The 11695-nt window shown below is 47.5% G+C and overlaps 1 protein-coding gene across 1 annotated transcript in view; it reads left to right on the forward strand.

Moving 5' to 3' along the window:
- Nucleotides 1–8012, forward strand: part of LOC109549694 (uncharacterized) — a 61056-nt gene extending 53044 nt beyond the window's left edge. The window contains exon 2 of the mRNA XM_073801776.1: nt 7617–8012. Within this exon, the coding sequence (XP_073657877.1) occupies nt 7617–7981 (365 nt within the window). The 3' untranslated portion in view covers nt 7982–8012. The remainder of the gene's footprint in view (nt 1–7616) is intronic.
- The last annotated feature ends 3683 nt before the right edge of the window (nt 8013–11695 follow it).

Consider the following 11695-nt stretch of genomic DNA (forward strand, 5'->3'; position numbering starts at 1 on the left):
AATTGCAATGAGAAATTGTCTTTAGCATCTTCCTCTCTTCATTTTAGTATTACTCCTCATTTTTTCCCTTATTCTCATTCTCTATGGCAGGTGAAACCGTGCGTAATCACTAGTTAAATCCATTTCAACTGTAAGATAATCACAGTTGTTTTAATTGTTGCTACAAAGACTTGGGTCCTCCAAGCAGCACGTCTGAACAGTAAGAGGTTTGCCTGAGCTGTTTTCTAGGAACTTGGCGTCAGCTGTGTCTAGTGGGAGCTGGGCTGGTTAACACCGGATGGGACCACTGACCTTCCACCTGGGCACGTGAGAGCATCTGCTCTGCCCCCTTCTGAGGCCAGTGGTGGAGCTACGCCTGTGCAGAAAGGCCGCTGTCACAGCTGTTTCCAATCACCTTTCCCTGCGCGCTCCCCAAGCCTCAGGCCGCCCTGCCCTGCTTCTTTACTCTTCCTCCCACAAGCATCCCAGCCCCTTGCCCTCGGGGGTGGGGGAGGAGCGATTTGAGACTTGTCTGCCTTATGAATAGCTCTCTTTGCTGCACACCTCGGGGTCTCAGCATTCCGGTGTGCCGCACCACGGGCAAATGAACCTGGTTTGGTGACACGGGTATTTGATAGACATTAAATCATTTCACTCTCATAAAACCTCTGTAAGGTTGGTATCATTAAAACTATTTACAGATAAGTCTTGAAGCAGAGTTTCACAGGCAGTACTGGTATTTGGGACTGGATAATTCTTTGTCGTGGGCTGTCCTGTGCCTTGTAGGACGTTGAGTAGCATCCCTGGCCTCAACCCACTAGATGTCAGTAGCATCCCACTCTCCTCCCACCCAGTTGGGACAACCAAAACTGTCTCCAGACATCGCTAAGTATTCCCTGTGGGGCAAAGTCACCCTCAGTTGAGCATCACTGCCTTGGGGGTTAACGTACCCAAGTCTCATTGTAGAGGAGGAGTTTGATTTTGAATTCCAGTCTGAACCAAAGCTTATGCTTGTAGCCATGATGTGCTGCATTGTTTTTCCCACCTTCACCGCTGGCATTGCTCCCCCCCCCCAAGTACATCGTACTCTTCACCCTGCCATAATCTGGAATTTTCTTCCTTTCCCCATCTGGCTGGGGCAGGTATCACTAATGAAGAGATAACTGGACAGAGCTGTCCTACAGCAGCCTCACCTCCACATCTTAAAGTTCATGTGTCAACCTCTGATCAGAGCCTCCACGCCCACTGTCTTCACCCAGACCGGGCTCTGGAGGGTCAGGACCGCAGCTGCCTATGTACTGTGGTTTGCCTAGTGCCCAGGGTATGGAAGAGATGCCCATACTTGTTAGATCTGATTAAACTGAAGCCCATTGTGCTTTCTTCTTTACCTTATGAGAGAGATCTATTCCGTCAACCCTTCTTTCTTTCCCCTTAGTTATTCCGTGGACAGTTATTTACCAAATAATTACCACATGCTGTGCAGTCCTCTCAGAGACCAAGGATGCAAGTGATTCTTTACACTTTAATGGGGCTGGTGGTGGAAAACAGGCAGTTGTTACAATAGTATAGAGCACTCTATATATGAAGAGGCTTTTTTTTTCTCTCCAGATTAGATTCCACTTGAATCGCCTTCCACCAAGGGTTCTGGACTCTCACATCTCCTCATATCTTACACACTTGCCTTGCAAACCACCGAACGGAGGCTGTTAGGTGTTAACCTTACCTTGGGTACCACCGAAACGGAGAAATGGAGTCTCCACCTTCCATGGGACTGGCAAGCTCCTCCCCTCTGGAGCAGGAGACGCCCTCACATTCCGCCTGACCGGAAGCCGTCTTCCCGTCCCGCCCACTCGCTCAGCTGCGCGTGCGCACACCTGGTTTCCGGCCCACGGAGTCAGAGGGCGCGACGTCCCTGTGTGCTTCACGGGAGCCCGTGTCTGCGGGCTCCACTCTCTCCCTGGGCCACCGCCTCGTCAACTGCACGCGAATAGGCTCACGTCTCCGAAGTAAAGCAACACCTGTGCACACGCCTTGTTTCTCTCCAGATAGCAGGCCAGCTTCCCTTTCGGTTGCCAGCTGCTGGAAAGCGTCGTGTTCCCTGCCTACCGGGTCCCTGGCCTCGGCGACCCCGGGCTGGGGGCCACGAGGGCCACGAGGGCCCGCCGCCCTGCTGCTGCTGAGGCTGGGGCTGGAACCGCCGGTCCACGGTCCGCGGGGCGGGCAACGCTGTCCTGCCGTCCGGAGCGCTCAGTGCCACTGGCGTTCCACCAAGGTAACGCTCCCCATCTTTCTAGAAAAGGAACTCCAGCGTTTTCACTTCTTGGGATTTTTAAAAATTACAGCCACTCTATCCAGAACACATTAAACGATGCACAAATTGATGAGGAAAAAGTGAGCATTCTCGCTCGCCCGGTGTGAAGCTTTCCGCGTGAGGAAGCTTCCGCGCTGTCTCCGGCCGCAGAAACACACGCGGTGAGAGGGTGTCTCCTCCTCCCTCCCTCCCTTTGTCAGCTTCCTTTCATTGGAGGTAAATGTTTTGTTCCTCTGAGTTGTTAGGGGGGAGCACGTCCTCCCCCTCGCGATGGATGGTTCAGTCCCTGCGAGGGGTGTGAACCTTCTCTACTCTTTCCCGTGGCTTCTCTGCCCACGTGACCTGATAGAATGAGGAGACTTCAGCTGGTCCTTGCGCATCTTCTCCCCCTTCCCTCGTGGGGAGGGGTCTGCGCTGGGGCAGCACTGCTCTGGCCGGTCACGTGTTGTAGGAGTCGCATATCCAGTATTAGGAGGACCTTCTTCTCTCACGCTAGACCACATCTGCCACCAGACCTGCTGGTCCAGCCAAAGGTGGTGTTTGGCGCCCTTCTGCCTTACTTTTTGTCATATATCTGTTTGCTCAGAATTCAAGTCAGAAAGGGGGTGAGATAACATTTATTCAGACATATGTTAATGAAAACTTAATAGTCAATCTATGAAAGAAAAGGAAACTTTTATTTGAGACAAATTGGAGGATTATAACTGGGGAACAGCCCCTCAGAAACCTCCAAGAGCTGTTCTGTCTGTTAGAAGTTGAAACACAGTTACATAAAATTTTTGAGACAGAGACATTAGATGACGTATTATTGACAGTTCACACAATCCAGATCTGTAAGTACAAAGTATTGGGTCATCCTGACCCCCTGACAAGATCAGGAAGGAATGTTATCTTTAGGGAGTTGTCTTGTTGGTGCGAGCAGGTATTTCTGCCAGCGGGGGAGTTTTTTTCGATGCATAAGGCAGATACAAAATGCACAGCGGGGGAGAGAGGAGGCCACAGGGCAGAGAAAAATTGTTTTATGTTTAAATTTTTCTTGCTATAGAATGTGAACTTTATTTTACACATTTCTACATTTAATGAATTGTCCTTTTTTATCCGTGAGGGTAGCCCTTTGTATATTGGGTATAATTCTATTAGGTATAATTCTATCTCATGTACCTCAGAGTATATTATTTGTCATGACTTTGTTAATGGTTTTTCTCCCTTTACATAAGTGTCTAATTGCTGTGTCGTCAAATATGTTGGCCCTTTCTTTTTTGGCCTCTCCCACACAAAAGTTACACATTCTCCTAAATTTTCTTTTAGCATTTCAGTGTTTATATTTTGATCTTTAATATATCTGAAGCTTACTTTTGCACATAGTTTGAAGTAGGGGGTCCAGTTTTTTAGTTTTTCCAGATGAATAGTCAATTATGCCAGCACTGTTTATTTTAAAAACCAACCTTTCCTTTTTTTTTTTTTAAATAAATTTATTTATTTTTGGCTGCGTTGGGTCTTTGTTGCTTGACTTGGTCTTTCTCCAGTTGTGGCGAGCAGGGCTACTCTTCGTGGCAGTGCGCGGGCTTCTCACCGCGGTGTCCTCTCTTGTTGCGGAGTACGGGCTCTAGGTGCACGGGCTGCAGTAGTTGTGGCACACGGGCTCAGTAGTTGTGGCTCGTGGGCTCAGTAGTTGTGGCTCGCGGGCTCAGTAGTTGTGGCTCGCGGGCTCTAGAGCGTGGGCTGCAGTAGTTGTGGCACATGGGCTTAGTTGCTCCGCGGCATGTGGGATCTTCCCAGACCAGGGCTCGAACCCGTGTCCCCTGCATTGGCAGGCAGATTCTCAACCACTGCGCTACCAGGGAAGCCCCCAACCTTTCTTTTATCAAAGATCTTTTTCTAATACCCAAGAGGAGCCTCAAATTTGAGATACTAATTAACTGTTCCTGCTCCTACATTCTTCAGTTAATCAGAGGTACCTCTACCTTCATGTTTGTCTTTCATGTTTGCACCATCACCTGACTACTAGCAATGTCCCAAATAACTTTAAAAAACTTAAAGCAGTTAAGTGTTTAATATAGAAGAATTAGAAAATATAAATAAGCAAGAGGAAGAAGTTGAAAACATTCATTATCCCCAAACTCAGAGATGACCTTGTGGTGTATATCGTTGTAGACGTCCCCCCCTTTTTTCAACAGGAGTCCAGGGAGGATGGCTTTACGCCTGTTATCTTCCTTTTACTCCTCCAAATCCACCCTCTGCCACTGTGCTCTCAAGTCTCTGTCCCAGGAGCCCCCTTGTATGAACAACATCAAGTTCCCTTACTGTCAGGCTTCCTGTTGGATTTGGCCAGTGGGGACTCCAGCAGATGACTGGCGGGAGGGGGGAGGGAATGAGGTCAGGGAAGTGGATTCCTAACTCCCCAGATTCGTTGTTGCGTCCCAAGTGCTCCTCCGGGAAACCTTTCTGCGTGACTCTCCCCATCTGGGTCCCCAGGACTCCCTCCCACTCATCCCTTTGGGTTTGGGGCGGTAACATCACTGTCCTAAGTGGTCCTCCTGAACCCGTAACTTTATAACTGTCCCTTCATTAAACCCTCCTCAAATCATCCTAGGTCATACCATCCGTTTCCTGGCTGCTGCAAGGGGGGCAATTTTAAAAAACGGGTAACACAAGTAATACCTGAATATATTCGTGCTGTAAGAAAAAAAAAACTGAACAATACCCATGAAGTGAAAACATGTATCTTAACTTTCAGTCTCCTAATTGGAATCCTCGCCTCAGAGGTAACTGTTGTTTTCAATTTGGTGAATATCTTTCCAGATTTTTATTTCTTGCATTTACTTACGCATAAGAATATATGGACAAATACAGATTCTCACGCATAGATTTGGGGTGTGTGAGTATATGTGTGTTTACATAAGTGATATCATACTGTATATATTGTTCCATATTTTGCTATTTAAAATTGATATATGAGGATTTTTCTGCTTCAGAGCAATATAAACTGTAACACATTTAAAAAACCTGCTGCCTAGTATTTTGTAGTGTGGAGATGCAACTGTTTATTTAACCCCTCCCCTATCGACTGACATTCTGGGTATTTCCAATTTTCCACTCTTATAAACAACATAACTAAAAATCTGTATACACCCCTTTTAATGTGCATGGACCATTAGTTTCCTAAGACAGATGCTGCAAATTCAAACCCTGGAGAAGCTTCAGCACATTTGCGGGTATTGTTCTAATGTACACCATGGAAGTGTCTCCCCCTTGTCCTGCGTGTAGATACTCATGTATATATGATGGACGCCCTGGAAGACTAGCCACAAGGCAGTCTTTTCAAAAAGAGGGACTTTTAGTTACGAGTGGCAAGAACCTGGACCTCTGCCTCGGGTCCTCTGATGCACTGTAAGGCGGGCGCTCACCTCGGCTCACCGTCTCAAGGGGTGCAGGATCCGTCACCGTCTTCACAGCCAGTTCACTTCTCTGTCAGGTCCCCTCTGCCTGGCAGCGTAGGCAAAGTCGTAGTGGGCGCCTGGGCGCTTTCTTCGAAGCAAGGAGGAAGAGCAGGGCCCCCCGGCTCCCCCAGCACGTCTGTGGTTTCTCGGCTTGCTCCTGGGCTCCGAGCGGGGAGCTGGACCCTGTGTAGGGTGAATCCAGGTCCGTCTGTGCGGCTTCCCTGGTCCAGTCCTGGTTGGTGCCTGCGGTCCCAGCATCACTGTCCGTAGCACTCTCTCTCACTTTCCCAAGTGTCCCAGGTTGGCTGTTGATCTATAGGGTCACCGTCCCCGCCCCCAACCCCAGAATCTCATTTCCCTGTTTCCTTTCTATCTCACCTCTCTCCCCTCCTCCAACCTAGAGAATGTGTGTCTCATCTCAGCTTGGAAACCCTGACTTGCACCATCACCTCATATTCTTTCCAGTCTAGTGTTTTTGGTGTAAAACTGATGCCGTGACTCTTTCAAGGCCAGGCTCTTGATACTGAAAAGCCAAGATGTGTGAACCTCCAAAAAGCATTTCCTCTGCTTCTCTGATGTACTAACCCTTCCCTGGGATGTCTGACGGTCGCCTCACAGTGGACTCTGACTGGTAAAGGGCATTGGATAAAAATAAACTATGGTAATGAGAAACACATGGTATAGGAATCTAGACACATACCCACCCTTGCGTCATTCCCCTTGTGTCCCCTTGTGACACCCTCCCTTGTGTCACTCCCCCCGAACCCCTAGAGGAAGCTGACTGCTCTCAGAGCTGTTCTCTGCTACCCCCTCCCCAGGAAGTAACCTGTGTGAAGCTGGCTTCCCTGGGGAGTCAGTTCCACTGCAGGGACCCGGTGGGGCACTGGGCCAGGACCGTCTAGGATGACTTCAGCCAGCAGCTGGCCAGATGCCAGATCATTAGCGTCCCACAAAGGCCCAGGAGTTGGACGCTGCTGGAAAGAGGGAGACTGTACACTGAGTGAGATCACCCTGAATTAATTGGAAGGAAGTTTCTGCTACCTAGTGCAATGGGCACAAAACATTAAAAAATAAGTAGACTTAGGGGAAAATAAAGCCAGTTACATTTTTTGCATATCCGAGCTGTGACCTGAGATTCACCCCGCTGCATGTCGGGATTCATGTGGGATTGACATAGTCATAATAATAGTACTATTTATCGATGGCTTACTATGTACCAAGCTCTGTCCTAAGGGCTTTACCTGTGATGTTATAGATACGATTCACCCCATTTTACAGAAGGCAGTTGAGTCACATAGGAGATTAAAGGATTGTCCAAGGTCAAGGGACACATTGGCCTTACAGACTGATGACAAACCCTGGAATGGAATTTGGGACGGGTCACCCCAGCACGTGAGAAAACTGGTGTGCGGAGATGAGGCGAACTTCTCAGAAGTTTGTTGACTTAGAGTGTTAGTGGGCCAGGGTGAGCATGCTTTTGAAAAAAGTGCTATTGTTTCTGAGTCTATGCAGTATGGTCGGCAAAAAGAAATTTAGAGGTGAGAAAAGGAGCACGTAAAGGCTATTCTGTGAATTCCTAAGTGAACTGAACATTGTCCCAGAAAGGGATGAGTTTTGTATCTTGTAGCTCATAGTTCCACCTCCAGGACCCCAGCTCCGACCACCCAGGTGGAGGACCCCAGACTGCAGGCACACTGGCCCCCTTTAACCTGCCATGAAGCCACTGCAGACAAGCTGCGCTTTGAAGGACGATCCCAGTTTCCAACACCAGAAGGGAAAAGCATTCCCCATCCTAAAGGGGATGAGGTTTTTCTTTTTGTTTTGAGACAACCTCTAAAAGTTTCCAGAAGAACAAATGCCTTCTCTGCTTCTCTTGATTTTGTCAGCGGCAAACGGAACATCGGGCGGTGGACTGTCATACAGAAACGAAGGTGGGTGTGGGGACTTCTGCAAACTGGAAGGAACCCCGAAGACTGCAGGGGTCCAGGCTCAGCCCCCTCTCCCTGTCCCGCCACAGCCAAGGCCCAGAAGGAGGGGGAGGGGAGAAGGCACTGCTGGGCATCAGGCTGAGGAATCCACCTGCATCAGTGCTCCCCTTAAGGAAAGGCAGTCACTTGCAGCTCCACACTCCAAACTCGCCAGTAGTAACTCCCAGGTAAGTGAGGAGACCTGGCCGGGAGGCCCAGGATCTGGGGGTGGCGTGGGGCAGCAGCCTTGGGAGCCTCCACGCAGCGTGGCTCGGGAGCGGTGAAAGGGAGAGGGTCCCAAAGGATGCTGGAGCAGCTGAGCCTTTCCCTGTGTGGCTGAGGGCAGTGTGACTGCAGCCGGGAGGGCCGGAGGCCAGCGAGAGGGTGCTGCGGCCCAGCCTGGAGGACTGGGGATGCCTCGGGTGAGGCTCCGGGGGGATCAGACTTCTCCTACTGCGAGTTGCAAGTCCCACCCATCCCCAATTCCCAGAATTGAGATGCAGCCCCAGGAGGGGCGGGCGTACATGAACTGTTGAGAAATCATGATCTGAATTGGCTAAGACCTCATTTCTACCACCCTACGGAATGAGGAGTGGTGGTCAGTGGCGACTGTTGGAGACAAAAACATCATTGCTATAAAATTTTACGTTTCCTGTACACCTGACTTTAAGGCCTGAGTAACTGGTACCCACTCTGTTTTAGGAAGTGTACTAGAACAGACCCTTTCCTACTACGAAAGGAGCCCTGTTACTCTTGAAGAAGCAGGGACGTCACCGTTCCCTGGCAGGTGATGAAAAGTGCTCTGGTTTGGTGATGTTGGGTGCATCTGGGCAAGTGGCGTTTGTCTTGATTTAGAGTGTGAGGGTGGAGGGGCTTGGCTGTGGGAATGAAGTTGGTGCAAGTTCCTGTGGAAAAGGGTTTTTATTAGCGTTTTGATTGCTGTTTGCAGGCAAGAAACAAAATAAAATACAGAAGTGTCTGCTTTGAGAGAGACTCTGGGAGAGCGGTAGGGACGTGCAGTGTTGCAGTGGCTCAGGCGACAGTGCAAGGGTGGGTCCCAGCCCCTCCCCGGTCCCTTGGGGTGTTGTGTTGAAGGGCAGCCAGCAGGGATACTGGTGACCTCGCGCAAGGGCAGCACATGGGCTCCTCTGGGCAGCCTGGTGGGCAGTAGGTATCAGACAGGAGCGAGGGGCTGGGAAGGAGGGGCACATCAGCAGGCAGACTCGGCCGTGGGTGCCCTGGAGGGTCACGTTTCAGGGACTCTGGGTAGACGTGGAACCTGGAAATGCAGGTTACGTATGATGAGTGTGAAGAGCTCCATGATACTTAGGTATAAGAAAATCCTTTTCTTTACTTTTCTACATAAAATCAAGTCTGGCTCAGAGTTCATTAGCTTGGCTGACAGGATGTCCCAGTCAGTCATTTTTGGAAGACTGTCACCAGGCAAAAGCATTTCTACTCCAGGTACCAAAATCTGCCAGCGAGAATCTTTGAGTGAAGGAGGCAAATGGTTTTGGGTAAGTCAGTAGGTATAATTTTAACCGTCACCACTTCCACTCCCTGGGTCCCTGGCCAAATGTATTCTGGGAGTGTCCCTAAAGGGAGAACCAGCAACACTGGGGAGAGCATATGCTGCATCCCTGTACGGTGTTTCTCCAGCTGGTGTGGGGACTGGCTGCCAACAGGCCATCCCTCTGTACTGCTGAGCTCTCTGCTTCTGGTGTTGGGATGCCTAATAAGGTTAGGGAGTCTCATGGGCATTAGCCTATGGCCTGCCTTTTCTCTGTAAAATGAGTTCCATGGTCAGAAGTGATGTCGTGTGGGAGAATATGACAGAGTATAAGCCATTCAGCAAGTCCGTAGAGAGAGTGCTGGCAGCAGCGTGATGACAGGCAGGGAACCAAACCCAAATCGGGAAAAAGTGCCTGTTCCAAAGGGAACAGTCACCCTTTCCCTGATGGAAAGTGGCCAATGCAATCAGCCTGCCACCTGGCAGCTGGCCTCTGCCCCAGAGTTCCTCACTGCACTAAACGGCACCGCTGGTCACTCAGTCGATCAGGTTAAAATCCTCAGAGTTCTCTCTCATTTTCCTTCACACTCAACATCCAATCTGCCAGCAGGTACTACTGTTTCTACTTCTAAAATGGCCCCCAAATCTGAATTCTTCTCATCCACCTCTGCCTCTGTCACTCTAATCCAGGCCATTATTGTCTCACCTGGACCACTGCAATAGCATCCCAGATCCACCTCTGCCTCTGTCACTCTAATCCAGGCCATTATTGTCTCACCTGGACCACTGCAATAGCATCCCAGCTGGCCAGCTTGCTTCTAATTTTTCTGGTCTACAAACTGTTCTCCACACAGTGATTAAAATTTTTTTTTAATTGTGATAAAATATGCGTAACGTAAAAATGGTTAAAATAGTAAAATTTTAAGTGTGCATTTCAGTAGTGTTAAGTACATTTACATCTTTGTGCAGCCAATCTCCAGACTCTTTGATCTTGCAAAATTGAAACTCTATACCCATTAAACAGCATCCCATTTCCCCTCCCCCCAGTCCCTGGAAACAACCATTCCTTCTCAATGAAATTGATTGCATGCCCCATATAAGTGGAATCATATACTCCACTTTTTTTGTGTGACTGGCTTATTTCACTTAGCCTAACGTCCTCAAGGTTCGTCCATGTTGTAACGTGTCAGGAATCAAAAATCAATAAGGAAACATCAGCTTTAAATGACACATTAGATCAGATTAACTTAACATATATATACAGAACAATCCATCCCAAAGCAACAAACTATACATTTTGAAGTGCACAAGGAGCATCCTCCAGGATAGATTGTATGTTAAGCCACAAAACAAGTCTTGATAAATTTAAGAGGATTGAAATCATATCAAGCGTTTTTTTCTGACTGCAGTGGTATGAAACTAGAAATCAATTACAAGAAAACTGGAAAATTCACAAATTTGTGGATAAAACAGCATGTTACTGAACAACCAATGGGTCAAAGAAGAAATTTTTTAAAAATACCTTGAGATAAAAAAGAAAATGGAAATGCAACATACCAAACCATATGGAATGTAGCAAATGCAGATGTAAGAAAGAAGTTCATAGAGATAAATCCCCAATTCAAGAAACGTGACAAATCTCAAACAACCTAACTTTACAGCACAAGGAACTAGTAAAGAACAAGTGGAGCCCAAAGTTAGTGGAAGGAAGGAAATAACAAAGACCACAGCAGAAATAAATAGATACTAAAAAGACAATAGAAAAAAATCAAATTGAGATATGGTTTTTTGAAAAGATAAACAAAATTGACTAAACTTTTAACTAGACTCACCAAGACAAGACACAAAATTAGAAATGAAAGAGGAGACATTACAAAGAATCAGAAATACAAAGGATCATAAACGACTACTATGAACAGTTATACATTAACAAATTGGGTAAGCTAGAAGAAATGGGTAAATTCTTAGAAGCATTCAACCTAACAAGACTGGTTGATGAAGAAATAGAAAATCTGAACAGAGCAATTACTAGAAAGGAGATTGAATTAGAATCAAACACCTGCCAGGAAACAGAAGTCCAGGACCTGATGGCTTCACTGGTGAGTTCTACCAGACATTCAGAGAAGAATTAATACAGTACTTCTCAATATCTTCCCCCGCAAAAGGAGAGAACACCTCCAAACTCATCTTATGAAGCCAGCATTCTAACACCCAAACCAGAGAAGGACGCCACAAGAAAAGTACCAGCCAATGTTCCTGATAAAACATAGATGCAAAAATCCTCAAATATCAGTAAGCCAAATTCAACACTATGTAAAAAAGGATCATAAATCATGATCAAGCAGGATTTATTCCAGGAATGCAAGAATGATTCATCATCTGTTAATCAGTCAACCATTATACACCACATCAACAAATGAATAAAAATCATATGATCATCTCAATAGATGCAGAAAAAGCATTTGACAACATTCAACATCCATTTATG

The sequence above is a fragment of the Tursiops truncatus genome, chromosome 2 (assembly GCF_011762595.2).
Source record: "Tursiops truncatus isolate mTurTru1 chromosome 2, mTurTru1.mat.Y, whole genome shotgun sequence".
Lineage (NCBI taxonomy): Eukaryota > Metazoa > Chordata > Mammalia > Artiodactyla > Delphinidae > Tursiops > Tursiops truncatus.